The sequence below is a fragment of the Nicotiana attenuata genome, chromosome 2 (genome assembly GCF_001879085.1).
Source record: "Nicotiana attenuata strain UT chromosome 2, NIATTr2, whole genome shotgun sequence".
Classification (NCBI taxonomy): Eukaryota; Viridiplantae; Streptophyta; class Magnoliopsida; order Solanales; family Solanaceae; genus Nicotiana; species Nicotiana attenuata.
Window position 1 is genome coordinate 4095502 of NC_031990.1, and position 22365 is coordinate 4117866.

The 22365-nt window shown below is 34.4% G+C and overlaps 3 protein-coding genes across 3 annotated transcripts; 1 reads left to right on the top strand and 2 right to left on the bottom strand.

Moving 5' to 3' along the window:
- LOC109222556 (ethylene-responsive transcription factor ERF087-like) lies at positions 323 to 2101 on the bottom strand. Its single transcript, XM_019386905.1, has 2 exons — positions 1343 to 2101; positions 323 to 1113 (listed from the first exon to the last, which is right to left on the bottom strand). Exons 1-2 carry the CDS (start codon positions 1936 to 1938, stop codon positions 708 to 710), a joined length of 1002 nt encoding a protein of 333 aa, XP_019242450.1. The 5' UTR covers positions 1939 to 2101; the 3' UTR covers positions 323 to 707.
- On the top strand, positions 9199 to 10770 carry LOC109222565 (ethylene-responsive transcription factor LEP-like). Its single transcript, XM_019386914.1, has 2 exons — positions 9199 to 9924; positions 10156 to 10770. The coding sequence occupies exons 1-2, from the start codon at positions 9338 to 9340 to the stop codon at positions 10562 to 10564; spliced, it is 996 nt and encodes a 331-aa protein (XP_019242459.1). The 5' UTR covers positions 9199 to 9337; the 3' UTR covers positions 10565 to 10770.
- LOC109243212 (40S ribosomal protein S27-2-like) lies at positions 11932 to 13323 on the bottom strand. Its single transcript, XM_019410128.1, has 4 exons — positions 13213 to 13323; positions 12967 to 13068; positions 12850 to 12878; positions 11932 to 12256 (listed from the first exon to the last, which is right to left on the bottom strand). The coding sequence occupies exons 1-4, from the start codon at positions 13213 to 13215 to the stop codon at positions 12130 to 12132; spliced, it is 261 nt and encodes an 86-aa protein (XP_019265673.1). The 5' UTR covers positions 13216 to 13323; the 3' UTR covers positions 11932 to 12129.

A 22365-nucleotide genomic window follows, 5' to 3' on the forward strand; every position in this document is an offset into this window, starting at 1 on the left:
CTCTCTTACTCGTGAATCTTCCTGGAAAGTCTTCTCGTTTTGACTAATGAATAATTCCAATACAAATGGTCCTGGTATCAAATAATTTCCAGCTTGTCCTGTTCCGGACTCATTCTTTCCACGCCCTCCTAATTATTCTTGACACGTGTTAGGATTTGATTCGTCCACGTGGTGAGTCCATTTTCACCGATACAGATATAGTAAAAAAACGACAAATCAACGATAATAATGTTCAACAGGAACAGGTAACACCAGAATTAAAAATATGGTGAGATTAAAATTGAAGATAAATTATAAACATGTTACACATCTGTCACATCACTTCAATACAAGTTATACAAGGTATGTGTAAGGATAGTAAGACATATGAATGGAAGAAGAAATTGCTTTAGTAATTAGTAAGACCAAATAATTAAGAAGACAAACAAGCACATGGAGAATTAATCATTTAGTATTTTCTTATAACCATCCAGTAGAAATTCACTGGTCCGACCAATTCGAACTCGCGTGGAGTTCACTGGAAAGGAAGCTCTCCATAGCAGAAGACACATTGAAGTAAATGATACAACAACAACAACATACACAGTGTATTTTCAATGGAGGATACTGTGTGCGCATATCTTGATAGAAAAACTTGCCTCCGATAGACCCTCGGCTCAAGAAATAAATGAAATGAACAAAAAGAAAATGGGATGCCCTCGAAGATCTTATGAGAACCAATAACCCAAAGTAGTGTTGTTGGATTCATCTTGCATAATGTTACTGCTGCAATATTGCAGTGGCTGTAAACAATCATCAAACCCGAAACCGTTATAGCTCCCAGTTGTTGTACTACTTGTTGTAGTGATAGTACTTCCTCCTCCTAGTTCTCCACATGTCATGCCATATTGATATTCATTGTTTGTACCAAAACTCATTGGCATTATCATTTCGTTCAAAAGGCTAGTACTATTACTGCTATATCCCATATCTGAAACTGATGATATTGCTGTTGTTGCTGGAAATTGAGTCGTTTGATCACTTTCCTCACTGAAGTAGTAGCAATTGCCGCTGCTTGTTATATCCTCAGGCAATGGTGGTAAGTCTGTTGATGTTGCTTTATTACTATCGTACCTGTTGCAAAAAACATAATCAAATAGTTAAAATTGTACTATTCTTTTTAACAATGTAATTTTATAGCACGCAGAGGTCTTGAGTTCCGGTTTTACTGTTATGTATTATCATAAAGAATTTTCACGTGCTTGAGCCCACAAAAGCAGGCTCGAACATGTTAAGACATAATTAAAAGTGTAGTTTTTTAACAAGTTTAATTTTTAGATGTAATTGTCACACAATTCAATACCTGTAATCGTCTTCCATATGCATGTTGTAGTTGGAGTTATAGTACTGTTGTAATGCAAAATCTTCACCACCACCACCGCCGCCATTGCTAATATTCATGTTGCTGATGGAGAAGTGACTGAAGTCCGCATAGTTGACAGTAGGGACGGGAACATTCTCGGTCTGGCCAAAAACCAATAATTGTTGTTGCTGTTGATGTTGTTGCAAATGGTGATGATATTCCTCGTCAGGGGAAATCATACAAGTGACAGAAGAACCATGTGGCATGTCGGAATAGACAAAGTTGGTCCGAATTGGTTTGTTAGATTTGTTGTTGTTGCTGCGCATAGAACGTGCAGCTCTATCATAGGCCAAAGCAGCTTCCTCTGCAGTGTCAAATGTTCCCAGCCAATGCCTTTCTTTCGTATTCGGATCTCTTATCTCCGCAGCATATCGACCCCACGGCCTACGCCTCACTCCCAAATATCTACAGTTATTCTGCTGTTCCTCTGCATTTTGTTTGCCACTTTGAGTACTACTTACATTGCTGCCAGTATTCTTTCTTGGTTTTGTGCTTTTGTTAGTTGTTGAAGAAGTGGATGATTTGATGATATTCATCGTTAATGATTAAATTCTGGATCCGCCTCGTGTTGACAGATTGAGAAAGCAGAGATTTTCTGACCAGAAATTGAGGCAGAGATACAGATTCTCTTGATTTAGTACTGAGTACTGATGATTAGGATTTAGGATGTTTTTTCTTGATTGAACAGTGGTTGTTTCATGTGAGTATTTATAATATAATGGTCAAAAAAGGATGTCATTATTTTAAACTATTAAGTACTTAGTAGAAATATGTCAATCATGAATAATGATTATCTCAAGTGAGGTTGCAGATATTAGGACTTACTGATGTTAATCATGTTGTGGGCTCAAATCAAAGTAATTTTGTGCTCTAGGTATTTGTTAGATTCATTAATGATGCAAAATTTATTTAATAATCAATTGAACTTAAAGTTAAAGCAACTTCACATTATGGATCACCATCTAGCAACATAGAAATAGAGCGGGTAACCTGTCTTAATCGGTCAAATTATAGGCTCTTTGGTACGAGGGATAAGGGATAATTAATCTCGGGATTAAATTTAAGATGAGTCTATCCCACGTTTGGTAGAGATAAAATCGCGGTATAACTAATACCAAGATTAGTTATCCCGGGATTGTAGGGCTCGTTTGGTATGAGGGATTAATCCTGGGATTAAATTTGAGATGAGTTTATTCCATGTTTGGTTGGGATAAAATTGTGGTATAATTAATCCCGGGATTAGTTATCCAGGGATTGAAGTATTTTTTAATCCCTATGGGAGGGTGAGATAACTAATCCCGGGATAATTAATCATGGAATAACATGTTTCCCAACCAAACGACCCCGGATATCTAATCCCGGCATTAGTTATACCACGATTTTATCCCAACCAAACATGAGATAAACTCATCTCAAATTTAACCTCGGGATTAGTTATTCCCTATCCCCGTTGTGGCATTTTTATCCCTATGATCCTATGGAATGGTGGGATAACAATCCTGGGATAACTTATCTCTGGATAATTAATCCTGAGATAACTTATTTCCCAAAAACAAAATCAGCTCAAGCTAAAAGAATAAGGAGGGTAAAATATTTGTGTCGATTCAATAAATAAATGACACATATTTTTACGTACATTATTATCACTAAACTATATAAACTCTAGTTCCACTTCAAAAGTTGAAATAGCTTTACTCCATTTGTCTCAATTTTGTCCATAGAGCTGAAGTTCAAGTTTTGGACTAAAACAGATCTTGGAAATCTAGATATTATAAATCGAATATATATGAGTTCTAATCTTTTTACATTTCAAATTGTTAAAAGTACCAACAAAGGATGCAATTAAATGGTAAAAAAAATTCTCTTAATCAAATATCTCAAGTTAAAGTCTTGGAAATAAAGTTCTCTCGAGTAGGAAGCGCTAATATCCCTTATATACTTTTAACAACGTGAATCTGAGCCCGTTTGGATTGGCTTAAAAAAGTGATTTTTCATCAAAAGTATAGCTTTTAAGCCAAAAAACAATAAGTTGGAGTTTCTCAGCTTATTGCTTTTGGCTTGTTTTAAACAACTTTTAACTTATTTTAAGTATTTTTGAACTTTGTCAAACACTTAAAAGGCTAAAAAGAGCTTAAAAACTGATTTGACCAGCTTGAAAGCCAATCCATACACCCTTAACTACCAATAACCAAAACGCTTTAAGTAAATTGGGGTGTAGAGAATAATAATTAATAATAATAATAATACAAACTTTTTTGGCCAAATAAAATGGGATCTTTACATAAATAGCAAGCAATATTCATTGTTTACTTTTTCTAGTCATATACATAGATTATACAATATATATACATAATTTAACGTAAAAATAGCACGGTCTAGCCAGTTTTCGGACCGGTCATTCAAAAATAGCCAGCGTTTACCAAGTCAACGAAAAATAGCCACTATTTTGCTGCAACAGAGACTGATCCAGCATAATATACTGGAGTTCGATGAACCTATGTATGAACTTCCAGCATATTATGCTGGAACTCCAACACACGGAAAGTTCCAGCATAATATACTGGAGATTCGAGCACTTGTGTATGAACTTCCAGCATATTATACTGTACCGGTATACTTTGCTGGAACTCCAGTATATTATGCTGGAGTTCTAGTGTACTTATGCTGGAACTCCATCATATTATGCTGGAGTTCCAGCATACTTATCCTGAAACTCCAGTATAATATGCTGCAGTTCAAGTATACTTATGCTGGAACTCCAGCATAATATACTGGCGTATTTTCTGGGTTTTGAACAGTGTTTTCGCTCAGATTTATCTTTACATGAAAAGTGGCTAAATTTCGAGTACTTTTGAAACTGCGCTATTTTTGAACGACCACTTGTAAATTTGGCTATTTTTGAATTTCTCCCTAATTTAACACATATAATGCATAAATTATGCATACATTATACTTCCACGTTAGTTTAAACGATTGTGTGGACTACTACTTGAGTTAATTATTCAAGATAAAATACAATAGTACTCATCATTGCCATAATTTAAGTTGGGCCCTCCATATATTTCGTCCTAAATCCAAATGGGTTCCACAAACTTTGCTCAAGTACTCATTTGATCATCATGTTTATTACTCATTTATATCATACCCCTATACTAAGAACCATGATTGTATAATACATCCACATCATTATAATCATGTGCATTCTCGTGTTCTATGCATGCTAATATGCCATGCCAACAAATTATTGCCATTCAACTAGCACCGCCCCTCCCAAGAAAAAAAATATTAATTTGAAGGAAAGTTAGAAAATAAAATAACATTACGTAATCAATGAGAAGTTTCTTTAATAATCCAAACTTTTCTTAATTCACTGCATAGATACAAAACAAAATTAAGAATTAATCTTGTCAAATAATTTTCATTCTGTCACAACATAACACAACTGCGCAGCAATTAGGGTGCTAGTTTGAGTCCAAACCCATTTGACTCCTTCAACCCGTCCAAAATTAGGCTGGTAATTAACCCGTCCATTTATTGAACTCAACTCATGATCCAACTTATTTCAACACATCTACAGTTGGGCTGGCTTTTACCCCTAATTGATCCATAAGTAACTTTACTAAAATATCTTAAAACTTTTTTTTTTTGTTTGATATGTTATATATGACCATAACAAAATTAAAAAAATCTTATTTGAAAATTAAACAATTCATAAGAAAATAATACATTAATTAAAGCTTGGTAAGAGTTGGACAGGTTGCGCCATGACCCAAATTTTAGCCTAACTTGACCCAACCCACTTCAGTCCAAATTACTTTTGGGCGGGTCATTTATTGACTCATCCCATTTTAACCCGCCCAAAATCAACCCAACCCGCCCACTGGACACCTCTACGTGCAACCAATGTTTTAAAAGGCGGGGGCGTGAGGCGAGGCGTTTTACCTCTGACGAGGCGAAGCGTAAGCCTTGAGGCATGGGGCGTAAGTCCCATGGATCTTTAATTTTTACTAATTTTATGAATTTTTAAGATAGTATAAAATAAAAAATAATTATAAAAAGTACATTAAAATCACATAATTATAACAAATAATATATTTAAAATATTAATAAATTATAATTCAACTATGTATAATACGAAAAGTATGACATATATCATAACAAATAGTTGCAATGTCGTTACAACTCAAACATCAAAAGTAATGTATTCGATACGAAATCTTATATGTATCTCTTAAGGAGTAATGAATCTTGAAAGAATTTCGATATTATAATTTGATATTTTTCTTAAAATACTCCTTTCATTTTATATGCTTTCTATTTGGAAGAGAATTTTTATAAAAACATAATTCACAATTTAAATATGATTCTCAAGCATCATTCATTTTTAAGTTTCAACAAGTTAATAAAGTGGCACATAATTCACCATACAATACCATGATAACTAATTATTTGTACATAGTTACTAGCTAATATTGAGCTATTAAATTAATAAGTATTGTATCTCGTAAACGTGAAAAAAAAAATTAGAAAAATAATTATGGACTATTATATAGGAGTAGTAAAGACATAACAATAGTTAATAAATAAATACTTTTTAAACGAAAGATTTATTTAAAATTAACTATCATAGCAGTCTTAGTGGATAACATGCAATAATTTTTATTTTAATTATGACAATACTCCCAACTTAATAATTTATACTTAGGAAAAAAGTAATTTTGAGTAGTCAACGATTTATTAAGAAAATTTGAAGATTTACAAGGTTAGTTACATACAATTGCATAAAGTTCTATTAGGCGAGCCCAGTACGCTGGGCGTTGGGCGTGTCCGGGGCGTAAGCCCGATGGCCGAGGCGTAAGTCTCACGGAACTTAGTCCCACACATAAGCCCAGGGGCATTTTACGAGTGCTCCGCCCCGGGGCGAGTCCCAATTTTACCTTTTAAAACAGAGCTTGACACTGGGTGGGAAAACCAAAAAAAATTAGTACTCTCAACAATCCACTTTAATTGATTTTTTTGCTTGTTTTCACACATTGTTTACCCTCAAATCCGGATAACAATTGAATTTATATGGGGTTTTAAGGATCCGTGAACTAAAAGATACAAAAGGTTTTTAGGTTGAGGAAAATAAAGATAAAGACTCAACAATTGCTGTTAAAGTAAATAATCGCAGAATATAGTATTGCTTAGAACAATTGTGCTTTTTTTCTCTACAAGAATTTAGAGAGATCCCCTTTTATACATTCTGATTAAGGGTAAAAATAAGGTAGGTAAATTGATTACATCGTGGATCCCTGTAATTACGCCTTAATGGCCTGAAGTGGTTGAGAAAATCACGTTTGGGCGAGATATCCGGCGACGCTTGGTTATCCGTTACGAGTCCGGCTTCCGACCTTGTGTGTTTCTCCATCCGGTGGTGACTCCGTTTCGAGCTCTGTNTTTTGAGTACTCAACGATTTATTAAGAAAATTTGAAGATTTACAAGGTTAGTTACATACAATTGTATAAAGTTCTATTAGGCGAGCCTAGTACGCTGGGCGTTGGGCGTGTCCGGGGAGTAAGCCCCGATGGCCGAGGCGTAAGTCTCACGGAACTAAGCCCCACGCATAAGCCCAGGGGCATTTTACAAGTGCTCCGCCCCGGGGCGAGTCCCAATTCTGCCTTTTAAAACAGAGCGTGCAACCAATGAAGTTATGGTACAATATTTGCAAAGTAATTGGAAAAATAACAAGTAGTATTCCTCAGGTTTATGCGACACTATTTTTAATAAGTCGTTCGAAAAAGAATAACACATTTTTGTAGAGAAATTTTGATGGCCATACAAACGTTATAACGCATTTATGCCGAGTCAAATTATATGCTGAGTTAAAACTCTGTCTTGTTTCCTTAAAAATCAAATTATATCAAATAAATTGAAACATGTGGAATAATTATTTGTAAGAGTATAACAAGCCTTTAAGTAAATCGAAATAATTTTATAGATTGCTTTAAAATTTTTTATGTACCTTTAGGTGTACATTTAAACCAAATAGAGATTTTACAAAAAAAAAATTCTAATCCTTTGTTTTTCTTTTCTGATTCTGATTTTCAAAGATAGGGTCAACTAACTTAACTAACAATTGAGCCATGTTGGAATAACATGCACAAGAGATTAATCTATACTTTTGTCCACATGAAGCACAAATCAAGCAACCTATCAAGAACATGATTAACTTATAATATAGCCATAAAAATAAAGTTTGAACATAAACTTTCTATACATAAAATTAAGAATCTTATGTCTACATTAAAAATAAACGACTCCACTTATCATTCATATTATTGAGTATATCAATTACTTCGATTTTGTGTGACATGTGAGTGTAATATAGCTCTTATTAGTAAACTTGACCAAATACTATTAATCATACAAAGTTCTTGAAAACCAAGGCCCACTCATTCCATAGAATAAACAAGGAGTCCATCTTTAAAATAATCAATTAAAAACCTTTTTATAAAAAAACTAATTAGATGTGATAAATTCCAAGATAGCCAAATGCACCTAATGATTGCTAAATAAAAGTAAATACACTTCAGCATCATTTGGAATATAGAGCTTGATGAGCATACAATAATTGAACTCAATAACTTAAATCTAATATACCTCTATTTTCTATAGCTTTTAAGAGAGAACAATCCGGAATATTTTTGTTAACCATCTTGATATTTGGTATTTACTGGTTGGACTAATTTGAACTAAACTACGACAATCGAAGTGTTATGGGAGAAGATTAGTTGGGTGACGAGCGTACTTCTTTACCATACCAGTAATTCTAGTATTATTCTCCTATTTTTTTATTTTCAAATTTTTATTACTACATATTGTTTTTCTTGCTTCGATTACCTTATTATCTTGTTATTATCCCTTATATTTTCTATTGTAGTGATCCCCTTTTAAGCATACGTCTTAAGTTGGAGTACAGAGAATGAAGAAACTCCGAATAGAAAGTATATTCTCGGGAGAAATTTAAAAATAGCCAGATTTACAACTGGTCGTTCAAAAATAGCCCAGTTTCAAAAGTAATCGAAATTTAGCCACTTTTCATGTAAAGATAAATCCGAGCGAAAACACTGTTCAAAACCCCGAAAAATACGCCAGTATATTATGCTGGAGTTCCAGCATAACTATACTTGAACCCCAACATATTATACTGGAGTTCCAAGATAAGTGGAGTTCCAGCATAAGTACATTACAACTCCAGCATAATATACTAGAGTTCCAGCAAGTATACCGGTCCAGCATAATATACTGGAGTTTGGACCGCCGGTGCTCCAGTCTCGAGTATATTATACTGGAGCCAGCAAAGTATATCGGTGCAGCATAATATGCTGTAGTTCATACACAGGTGCACCGAACTCCAGTATATTATGCTAGACCGGTCTCTGTTGCAGCAAAATAGTGGCTATTTTTTCATTGACTTAGTAAACACTACCTATTTTTGAATGACCAATCCAAAAACTGGCTACCTTGCTATTTTGACTATATTCTCTGTTAATGAACGCTACGCTACGTTACGCAAATCTAAATTAATTAGCGCATTAAATTCTGAATAAAGAAAATGGAGCACAAGATAAGATTTAAGCCCACAACATGATTAACATCAGTAAGTCCTAACACTTCCAACCTCACTTGAGGTAATCATTATTCATGATTGACAAGATTTCTACTATGTACCTTATAGTTTAAAATAATGACATCCTTTTTTACCTTCATACTATATATATTTGCATGAAATAGCCACTGTTCAGTCAAGGAAAAACATCCTAATCATCAATAATCAGTACTAAATTACTTAAGAGAATTTGTATCTTTGTCTCTGTCTCTGTTTCTAGTCAGAAAGCCTCTGTTTTCTCAATCTGTCAACACGAGGCGAATCCAGAATTTAATCATTAAAGATGAATATCATCAAATCATCCACTTCTTCTTCAACTAACAAAAGCACAAAACCAAGAAAGAATGTTGGCAGCAATGTATGTAATATTCAAAGTGGTAAACAAAATGCAGAGGAGCAACAGAACAATTGCAGATATTTAGGTGTGAGGCGAAGGCCGTGGGGTCGATATGCTGCAGAGATAAGAGATCCGAATACGAAAGAAAGGCATTGGTTGGGAACATTTGACACTGCGGAGGAAGCAGCGTTGGCCTATGATAGAGCTGCACGTTCTATGCGCAGCAACAACAACAAATCTAACAAACCCATTCGGACTAACTTTGTCTATTCCGACATGCCACATGGTTCTTCTGTCACTTGTATGATTTCCCCTGATGAGGAATATCATCACCAATTTCAACTTCATCAACAACAACAACAATTACTGGTCTTTGGGGAGGCCGAGAATGTTTCTGTTCCCGCTGTTGACTACGCTGACTTCAGTCAGTTCTCCATTAGCAGCACGAATAATGGCGGTGGTGGCGGTGGAGAATTTCCATTGCAACAGTACTATAACCCCAACTACAATGTACATGTGGAAGAAAGTTACAGGTATTGAATTTTATCTAAAAGTACGTTGTTTGAGAAAACACACGCTCTACATACACACTACCCTCCCCAGAATAAGACTGGGTATGCTGTTGTTGTTGTTGTAGCACGCTCTGGCCTGAATTTTTTTTTGGGGGTCAAGTACATGGAATAACAATACGTAACAGTAAAACTTGAACTCAGTACCTCTGCAAGAAAACAACTTTAATTATTTATTTATGTTTTTGACAACAGGTACGATAGTAATAAAGCAACATCAACAGAATTACCACCATTGCCGGAGGATATAACAAGCAGCGGCAACTTCTACTACTATAGTGAGGAAAGTAATCATCAAACTACTCAATTTCCGGCAACAACAGCAATATCACCAGTTTCAGATATGGCATATAGCAGTAGTAGTACTACTAGCCTTTTCAACGAAATGATAATGCCAATGAGTTTTGGTACAAACAATGAATATCAATATGGCGTGACATGTGGAGGAGTAGGAGGAAGTACTATCACTACAGCAAGTTGTACAACATCTGAGAGCTATAACGGTTTCGGGTTTGATGATTGTTTACAGCCACTACAATATTGCAGCAGTAACGTTATGCAAGATGAATCCAACAACACTACTTTGAGTTATTGGTTTTCATAATTTTTTTTGGTGGGCTTCCCAATTTCTTTTTTCTTAACACTAGATGATAAAAAAATATTCGAACGTTCCTCGAACATGAAGGCACTTTAATACTAAACCATTATATGTTGGAGGTAGAATTGGAGTTTGAATGCAAACTTCGGTTAATTTCTCCTTGTAAGTGTTTGTCTTCTTAATTTGGTCTTACTAATTAGTACTACACCAATTACTGTTCCTGTTGAACATTATTATTGTTGACTTGCCGTGTCGCTTTTTTTTTTTCCTTACTATATATATCCACATTTAATATACAGAGTATTAGCAAGAGTAATTGAACCTCAATCGTTCTAAAAATAAATTTTTTAATAGAAATGGAATAAAGTCGAAAAAGAAAAGAAATACTCATTCGTCCGCATATAATCTTTTTTAATTTCATCTACCAAGATTTAGTTTGGGCAATTCAAATAGATAATTATCCTATTTGCAGATCTTGCTTGTTATTAAAAGGAACGTCTTCCATCTTGATTGAAATGGTGGAGATATGGTTTTATGTCTCATCCTTCTTTGAATCTAAATATTGTATTTCAATACATTATTAGGAGTTTGACAAACTTCTCACACTGGCATATTCAAATCGCATATAAAGAAACTTAATACTATCCTGGAATTAAAAATGGAAAATGTCTTCCCCTTCCGTCCCACCAATTATTGTTGCAGCCTTTTGGCTGTTCACTTTCTTCTACAGATAGGTTTTCCTACAACTAGTTGGTGTCATGATCAAACTTTCATGACGCATAAGATAAGAAGGCACAGTTTAAAAATCGACAGGAAACTGAATATCTAGCAGCCTACCATAACCACCATGCTCAAGGAAATCTACTGTTGAATATGATGCACAAACCCAACCACGAGTTTAAACTCTGCTAGAAATTTATGAGCATAAAATGGTAGAGGATGCTCACTAAAAATACAGGTGAATCACCAAATAAAGGTACTAGAGAACAGATAATGCCAACAGCTACATCTCAATCCCAAGCAAGTTAAGTTCTACTATATAAGTTCCAAGTTCTAACTGCATTCATCCTCACTCACCGTGTCTTTTTTTTTTTGCAATACTGCTAGTTCCATTTGTTGTCTACCACATGTTATTACAATTCAGTTTCAGAACTTGAAAACCACTAAGAAAAAGTCTGTCATGTTCGCAAATGAATCAAAACAGCAGTTCAGTAACAGAGGAAATCAAACTATAACAAAGCCAGTAGAATTCACACATTATACAGACATACAATGACCACATAGGCTAACAGATATATTCAAGTTTAAAAAACATGCAAGTTGCAAGGAAATATCGATCACTACATAATTTAATAGAAGGAATAGAAAGGTACTTTAAGGGAACCACCACATAGAATAAACAATCCAATTCCAAAAAGAATAACTCAAATTAGAACCATAACATAATCAAGTCATAGTAGACTCAAAAACACTTGTTCTTAATTAAGACTAGATAGTGAAAATGAAAATAGAGTACTACATCAAAATTCCAATATGAAGATTCATTTCAATATAAATCGAATGCTATCTCTCTAATCTCCCTTTCTCCTGAAAGAACATCCCTCGGTAAGTCTAGCACGACCACCAGTAGGCTGGCACAGAACTGTCTGGCAGTTTCCGCAAACAACCACCGTCTGAGAATGGCTGAACACAGTTGTTCTGCATGATTTAAACATACGATCAAAACCAGTGAACTTTTAGAACTCCCTATGTTCCATTTTATGTGGGGGTTCAAGTGTACGAGATTCAAACTATTAAATTTTTAGTGTGAATTCAAATATAAACTCTTACAAGTTTTGTGAAAATAAAATTTACATGTATGAAACAAAAATTAAAGTACTCCATTTATCTTATTTTATGTGGCACGATTATTTTTTAGTAGGTCCCAACAAGAATGCAACCTTTACTTGAGACTTTCTTTTTTACCTTAACACAATGATATAGAACCAAAAAGATGTCTATGATTTGCTTTAGACACAAAAATTTCGAAAGTCCTTGTTTATTTCTTAAAAGTTTGGCAAATATCATGACATAAATTGGGTAAAATATCATCTCACAAAATGGGATATAGATTGTACTAATCTACTTATTAGTCCCAATGAGTAATTAATTCAAAACAATTAAAATTACTTTAGAAAAAATGTGATCAACTGAATTATTTTCACTCCCAAATAGTAAATAGAAAAACATAAAGACTGGAACACGAGGAAATACTAAGCTAAATATAAAAAACCAAAGGACAAAGATCTTACATGTTAAAGCAGCCTTGGCACTTAACATCCTACAGAAAAAACAAAACCACACATAAATATGTAATCCAAAAGGCATACATAAACAGGAAATCATTTTGACATTGGAAAAAAATGTACCATGAAGAAAGAGTTAGGAGACTGAACAAGACGTTTGAGCTTATGCTTCCTCTTTTCAACATCTGCTGGCGGGTTCAACAAATCGTAATCATTTGAAAGACCCTATAAATTTCAAAATTAGCAGATATAATTAAGCAAATTATAATCGTAATCATCTGAAAGCACATATAAATTTCAAAATAAGCAGATAATTATATAATCGTTAAGAAAATTGAAATCTAGATCGAGATCGAGACGGTAACTCACCATTTTCGCAAGATGAAATGAGAGTGAGGGGAGGCTGTGTGTTGCGCCACAAGCAGCGAAGATGGAGATGGTGTGAGAGGGGTTAGGATTAGGGTTTTGTGGAATATATAGTGCGTGGCGAATGTTGTGGGCCGTGGATTTGTAGTAGGTGTTAATCTGGTCCGTCACTTAAGGTTTCTTGCTTTTTAAGGGCTTTGGTTTTAGGTTTTTTTTTCCATTCGCCGACTTCAAATATTAATGCTTTTTATTGGCTTTTAGTTTAATACGATTGCATTTACACCTATCAATTTCTTATTCTTAAGTAATAATTTGACTCATCACAAAATTAAAATAAACTTTTGAACTTGTTATCTTAAACATGACATAATTTTCGCTTGGCTATTAGAAATTTAATATGTTATTATAAACATAATATTAAGGGTGGCGTTTGGACATGATTCCAAAAAAAAGTTCAAATTTGAAATTTCACTAAAATTTAAATTGAAGATGAAGTTAGTGTTTGGTTATAATTTTTGCAACATATTTGAATGTTTTTTTTTTCAAAACCATAAAACATGATTACTATCCCACAACTTGTAAAAAATATTAAAATCACCCCAATTTGATTATCCTACTTGAAATAAACATTCAAAATGCTATTTTTTTGTTTTTGTTTTTGATGAAGTAAGTGAATATTATTAGCCAAAGGCATCAAGAAGTGTTACAGAGAAAAAGAAGTAGTAGCCCAAAAAATCAACAAAAGATATATCATAAACAATCAAAATGTTACTCCCTCCGGTTCACAATAAGTGACCAATTTGCTTTTAGCACGCCCATTAAGAAAATACTAAATTCTTTATAAAAATACCTATTATGACTAAACTACCCCTAATTAAACATTTAATGTGGGAGTAAGAAAACTTTTTAGGGATATGTACATAGGGCTATTTTGTAAAAACAAATTGAATTCTTTCTTGATTACATAACTAGACACTTATTTTGGACCAAAATGAAAAGGCAAATTGGTCACTTATCGTGAACCGGAGGGAGTATTGTTTAAAAATATGGGATAAATTTGTAAATCTAAGAACTTGAAAATTCCCATTTTCAATTGAAAAAGTGGTGAGAACCACTTTTTCAAATTTGAAAATAGATTTTCAAGTGAAAAAGGAAAAAATATAAGAATTGTATGTCCAAACATTGTTTCAAAAAAAAATTGAAAAAAGGCAAAAAAAAAAAAAAGATGTATGTCCAAACGAGCTCTTAGATTGGATACGAAAATTTCAATTTGGATTTTCAATTTTGAGATTGAAGAAGTGATAATCCAAAGCCAATTCAAATAAGTTCGGAATGCATCAAATTTTTGAAGTTCGATTTCAAATTAATCAATTTGGATATTTTTTTCTGTTTTGAGTTTATAAGTTGTGCTTCTTCTTATTCATCTTACAAATATGAAATCCAAATGAAGTATTTATTTTAGATTGCCTTAATAGTTCCCCATTCTCATCGGAACCATACAAATAAAGTATTTATGCAAGTCATAAAATCATTATCGAAGAAATACAACAAAGACGTAAATAAGGCCGGTAAGAATTAACAATAGTCAAATCAGGTCCAAATAAAAAGAATTATACCAGTGACTTGGTAAGTAATATTGAAAATATGAGATAATGTCTAATGAGTAGGGTATTAGATATTGGGCATATAGATAGTAGACTAGTATCTAATGGATAGCACCAAATAGAAGGCATAACATTTTTGAAATTTTTGATACTACCAAATTCAACATCCAATTCGAAAATTCCAAAAGTTTGAATTTCAACTTGAATTTCGGATGTGCCCAAACTAGGCCAGGCCCTACACAATATAATATTTTGTGTGGCTTGAAACTTGTATTGTTAAATATGTCATCATATTTGTGCGGCTATAAAATTTCTCGCTAAGATTGAGCGGAAAGTTTAAAATTAAGTTGTTATAAAATACAAAAATGTATCATTCTTCGTTTTGAATGAACTAATAAGAAAATAATATAAAAGGACTTGTGTGGTGGAGAGTGTATTGGTGAAAAACCAAATATGACACGTGGATTAATGATATGTTAATAGGTATTTGAATTAGAGCAATAAATAAGGATGATAAGGCATGGGTGAAACACCTATGGGATTATTTACAGAGATATCGTATTTGATAGAGGGGAAAGAAGAGATAGGCACTATATGCATGATTGAAGACTACAAAAGAGAAAGATTCATTAATAGTTGCGAATATTAAAAAGGAATCGGCATAATCCTTGATTTATTATCATAAGATTCATAATTGTTACAAATAACTCAAGTAACGGGCAATCAATGTTGTTAATGTCAGTAACGGGTAAGAATTAAGTCGGGCAAAAGCAGTTACATATTGTACCCTTTAATAAATCCCTCTTACCATATTTTGTATCAAGGAATTCACAATTACATATTATCAGTCTCTTATTCTTATTTTTCTGCTTGATCGAAGATTCTTACTCTCTAACTCTTGAAGGAAGCTACAATTATCAATAGTATTTTTTTCTTTACTCATTGAATATCCAATTTCTATTATTTCTTATTCGTCTATATTCAAAAAAATTGAAATAAAATTGGTTATTAGAAACCCGGCTTATTTCAATATTTGATTTGATTACAAAGACTATTTTTTGGTTAAACAGAGAGTACACGGCATTGTTTTATTTCTGGGATCTTTATACGAATAGCCAGCGATATTGATTATTTAATTTGTCTAACCATATATAAAGATTATGCAATAATTATACATGTATTATACTTTCATAAGTTGTTTTTAGTTTAAGTGGTTGGATGTGCCGCTATTTAGGTTAATTCTTTTTTATTTCTCCCTCTACAATCAGAGTAAATATATCCAATGGAGCATAAGCAGGTCAAATTAGTATATATATGGGATGTTTCCTTTTTTTCGCTCCGATTATCCTACTATCTCGTTGTTGTTGTTACTGTTTTTCCCCGTCTTTCATCTGAGGGTCTATTGGAAACAACTTTTCTACCTTCACAAGATAAGAATAAGATTTGCGTACTTATTATCATCTTTCGACTCCACTTGGGGGCTTCATTACGAAGACACCATTAGAACGAGAATCCTCACTAAGGGTTGATGAGAGAGAAGCTCCAACTTCTCTCTAGCCACCAAAAGAAACTATATATATCCTCAAATTAACTTCATCCACTATCACCCCCATGGAAACCGATGACACTGCCATAGAGATGGATATATCCATAATACCACCTAAACCACCAGAGATTCACGGCAAAAAAAAAAAAGAAACCCAACTACCTGAGAATTCACCTATCTCTTACAAGGACAAATTAATTAGGGGGGAGTTAGATATGGATATTATCATCGACACCACTGACTCATTTTCTAGTACATTACCATTTCCACCTTAGACAAGCCATCAAAAGACCCTCTAACTTCCAAAGAAAAAAGAATCTCCTTATCCCAAGAAGACATAATCTGAGCTTCAACTGAAACGAATACTACACCAGATTCTTAGGAAGAAGGTCCACGAATTGTGGAAGGTGAAAGAGAATTTCCGTTTAATTGAGCTAGGAGCTGATTAATACATTGCAAAATTACAAACAAACAAAAAAGATAGTATGTAGTTTGTCCTTCAAAATGGTCCATGGTTCATATTTGGACATTTTTTAGCATGTCAAAGATGGGAACAAAAGTTTGTTGCGTCGAAGGTAAAATAATAGCTTAATGCAATATGGCTTCGCCTTTCAAATCTTCCTACTGAATTTTATGATGGATCTATCCTTCAAAAAATTGGAAACTCAATAGGTCGATTGTTAAAAATTGATGCATGTACATCAGCAACTTTAAGGGGCGTTATGCCAGACTATGTGTGAAATTACCAATGGACCAATCGGTTGCAAAATTCATCTATATAGAAGACTATAAACAACAAATAGAATACGAGGGTGAAAAAATTCTTTGCAAATTATGTGGAATGTTAGGTCATACTAGTATTAATTGCCCATGCATATGAAATTCTCTGCCAGACAAAACTAGCACTGAAAAGCAGCCACAAACCACAAAGATGATCAAAAGTCACACATGCACTAAAAGGACAGTGGCTGGCACATAGTGTCGTTCCAAAGATCAAGGAGACTACAGAAGAAAGAATCAGTGGAAGACAAAGAAGCTCCGTTGGAGGCAGGTATAGACGTTAAGTTATTCAATGCAACTACAAGTGAGTATACCAATACTGAGAGATTAAAATTTGTTAACAAGGACACTACTTCTCTGATGTCTAGCCAAGGCAGCAAAAGATTTGCCCAGTTATCCAATACTATTATTACCACTAAACAAGAAAAAATCAATGATTTTCAATTAGAAAAATATTTTCTCTAAGTTGTATTATGAGTCCACGGTTTTGCCAAACCACACAAACAAAAATAACTCTTTATTAAATGAAAAAACAGCTTGCATGACATTAATGGGAATTTGGACACGTTAAGTGAGGAAGCCCCTAATGATATTACTAAGCCCATTATCACGTCTGATAATACTACTACTAATATAGCTCTTAAGACTAAACAAGTTTTCAACCTACCTAATACCCCCCGCTACTAATGATATAATTAGTACTACAAAGCCCATAATTAGAATTAAAACTCCATCCAATAGCAAAACACACATGTCTACAAGACCTCCTCTCAACAACCAAATATTGGATGTCATGCACCACGTGCCAAATCCAATGCATGCAAAAGTTTGCAATATATCCCCTGTGTTAAGCCACAAATTGCATGCAATTAGATGCAATAATTCCCTACGCCCCAATATCTCCTATTTTAATCAACGATAACCTCACTGAAAATGACCAGAATTTCTTTAAACAGTCGGAGAATATACCGTCCCATCCAAATCCTCTGTCACCAATGCCCCTCCAACATGGAAAACCTTCCTCCATGCCCAACAACTCCAAAATCCTCCAATAATATATGTTCAACATCCACTGTCACAAGACCATCACCCAATGTCTTGGATTGAAATAGGGCTAATGGGGAGGGGTCTAATGTTCAATATAACGATCAATGGCCAAGAGAGTGTGATCCTAATCCAAAACCCACGATACCTAGCACAACTTGTGGCCGAGGGAATTCACCTGACAATGAGCAATTACATGAATCATGTATGGGTGAACTTATTCTACAGCCATTAGATTCACAACTAAATCCAAACCTAGTGCAAGAGATGAGAGCGTAATGGAATCTACCCCCCCCCCCCCCACACACACACACACTTCAATCCAGTCCACATACTTCCACATAACCTAGGCTTGGACCTTCCCTTCTTCCCTCCAGAAGCCTTAAATGCTCTCAACCCGATCCTGATGCAATAGGATGCACCATACCCAGCACCACCCCCAACCTCAACCACAGAACCCAAGCATGCAAATGCATATGGTGGTAATGAACCTCAATCCTCTAGTAGTTTTAAATGTAAGCAACCCAATGGAAGAAGAAATGATCGAACAAATAGACTTAGTAGGAGAATCAGTGGTGGAATTATCAAACCTAAACGAGGTAAAATTGTTCATATCCAAGGAAACTCAAGAGAAGAGGCACATACTTGCATGCCCTCAAAATCTACACAAATGCTCAATGGACATTCGTCCCCCACAAGATCCAACGGTGGGCAACTGGGCAATGATCCTAGTTCCTTCACTAAGGAGAAACTCAACTACTCATAGGGATTTGATGGAAAATGGCCACGCACATGCACATAATTTTAATATGATTAGTCCCATCAATTTCATAATGTGGAATATGGGGGGGAGGGGGAGGGAATAACAACGATTTTAGGAGAACTTTTAGAGAGCTAATGTTGCAACACAAGCCATGTGTGGTCACACTTCTTGAGACTAGAATGTTATCTCATGTTACTCTTCTAAATGAATTTGGATTTACTGATATGATTGAAGTCCCAGCAGATGGTCAAGCTAGTGGTATGGTAGTTCTATGGTACCATGCTAAAGTCAATGTTCACAACTTTGTTCGTAGAAATCATAAAATTCATGCAACCATTGAGGTACGTCCTACTAGATCTATATGGTTATTTTCATCAATATATGCTAGCACCAATCCGTTATCTAGAGATCATATGTGGAAAAATATTGATAACGTAGCTGATAATTATAAAGGGCCATGGCTAGTAGGGGGGAATTTAATGATGTTTTTAGAACAAATGAAAAGTTAGGAGGCAGACCATTGAATCGTAGGCGTGTACTTAAGCTATGGTCTAGTCTTAACTACCGTAATTTACTTGATCTTGGATATAAAGGTAGCAAATATACTTGGCCTAATCATAGATTTAGTAATAATAGTCTCGTTATGGAACGCCTTGACAAAGTCTTTGAAAATGATCAGTGGATCCAAACCTTCCCAAACAGTTCTATAACTCACCTCCCCAAAACACACTCGATCATAATCCGTTACTCATAAACCTTATACCTAAGCAATACCACAAATTTCCTAAACCATTCCGTTTAGAACTATTTTGGTGTAAGCATCCACAATTTAAGAATGTGGTAAATACTGCTTGGACTAACAATCACTACATCATGGCTTCATCAACCTTTAGAGACAATGTCACAACTTGGAAAACAACACCTTTGAAGATATTTTTAAGAATAAAAAATATATTTTAGCCAGGCTCAATGGTATTCAAAACTCTTCTGCTTATCATTCGAGCCATTTTCACCATAGATTGGAAGCTGCCTTAAAACTATAGTTCAAGAACATCCTAAAAATAGAGGAAAAATAGTGGAAGCTCCGCTCTAGAATTCATTGGCTTAATGAGGGGGATGCAAATACTAAATTTTATCATATTATGGCTACTAATAGAAAAAGAAGGAATAATATTATTTTCTTTAAGGATGATAATAATAATTGGATCGATGATCCTGGAGCCGTATTCAATCACACTAGAGAATATTTTAGTAACATTTTCACAACTGCGCATGTCTCTGGTGATTGGAATGCTATAAGAAATGATCCTAAAATCTATAACAACGTTGACCTATCCTCACTTGATAATCCTCTAACAAACAATGAGATTATTAAGGCTTGCTTCTCCTTTAAACCATACAAAGCTCCAGGCCCGGATGGACTTCATCCTTTTTTCTTCCAAAAATATTGGAACATAGTTGGCAACTCAGTAACTAGCCTCTGTCAAGAAGCTTTCAATAGTGGAAAAATTCCTAATGGCATAAATGACACCCTTCTATGTCTTATCCCCTAAATTCCTAATGCAAATAGCTTAATTTTTTTTAGGCCTATCGGACTATGTAACACTATTTACAAAATCATTACCAATGTCATTTTAAATCTATTAAAGCCTTTTCCCAAATAGGCACATTATCCCCTATCAATCTAGTTTATAAGAAATACAAAGGCTAGTGACAATGCTATTATTATTCAGGAACTCATACTCAAAATGAATAAATACCGTTGTAAAAAGCACAATATGTTCTTAAAAATTGATCTTGAAAAGGATTTTGATTGTCTTGAATGGTGCTTCATCTATAGAGCCCTCACCTTCTTTAAATTCCCCCAACACATTACCAAGCTTATTATGAACTGTATTTTCTCAACCAAAATTGCTATACTAGTTAATGGCTCTGGAGCTGACTACTTTGCCCCTATAAGGGGTATTAGGCAAGGTGATCCGATGTCTCCGTATTCATTTATCCTTTGTATGAAAATACTTTCCACTCTCATCAATCACAAGGTAGATATGGAGTGTTGGGATCCAATAACTATAGGAAAGAACAATTATCAATTGTCACATTTGTACTTCACGGATGACCTTACCCTAATGTCTAGGATCAATAATAAATTCATAAATACGATTAAGCATTGCTTTGATCTATTTTGCTCCTTGTCAGGGCAGACCATTAATAGGGCCAAATCTAAAATTACCATCTCCAAACACTGCCCAAAAAATATCTATAACAACCTATCTAGTGTGCTCAATATTAATATGAGTCACACATTGGAAAAATACTTAGGCTTTCCCATTACAAATTCAAAATTACTAGAGCGAATTACTTCTAATTTGTTGTTGATAATATGCTAGCAAGATTAGCCACCTGGAAAATAAATGATCTTACCATGGCAGGAAGGTGCACCCTAGCTACCTCGTGCCTTGGTTCCCTCCCCGATCACATTATGCAATACGCCCTATTACCCTCAAATGTTCTAAAAATATTGACAAAATCCAACGAAAATTCTTATGGGGTACAAATGCCACCTCCAGAAAACTCCATCTTCTAAAATGAGACGCCATCACCAAGGACAAAAAGGAGGGTGGATTAGGGATTCATACGGCTAAGAGCAAAAACTTAGTGAACCTGCCAACCTATCTTGGAGACTCCTCTCAAACACTCATTCCCCCTGGGTAAAAATAATTTATGAGCTCCATAGTACTAGAAATATATTAAGAATTCATCTTTTATTTGGTATAACATTATTCAGGGATGAGATATTTGTAGCAAAGGTATTACATCGTTGCACCATAAATTATTAAATCTCAGTGTTTGGAATAATTGTTGGATCCATCAATCCCCACCATTATGCCAATGCATCTACGGTCTCCTAACCCAACTTGATAATAGGCTAGCCATTAAGGTTATTTGGATTAATAATCAGTGGGACTTATCAAAAATTTTCATGAAACTTCAACCCTTCTTGATTAACAAAATAAAAGCCACCACTCCCAACTCAGATAATTGTGACACTCCTATTTGGTCACTAACCACTAATCGATACTTTACTAGGAAGTCGTGCTACAACCTATTAGACACTCAATCAGACGATGGTAAGGATTTTGCTTGGATTTAGGAGCTGACTTGCCCAAACAAATAAAATTCTTGATATGGAAATGCTACCATGATAGACTTCCTACTAGAAGCTACCTAAATCACATTGGTATAAACATTGACAATACGTGCACCTCTTATAAGAATCATAAGAAAACCATTACCCACATATTCATGCACTGCACAACCGTAAAAGATTTTTGGCTACACTTAGGCATAGACATGGAAAGCTAGAATATAACTAGTAGTTGGTTGATAAACATTTACGATTATAATTGTTTACTAAA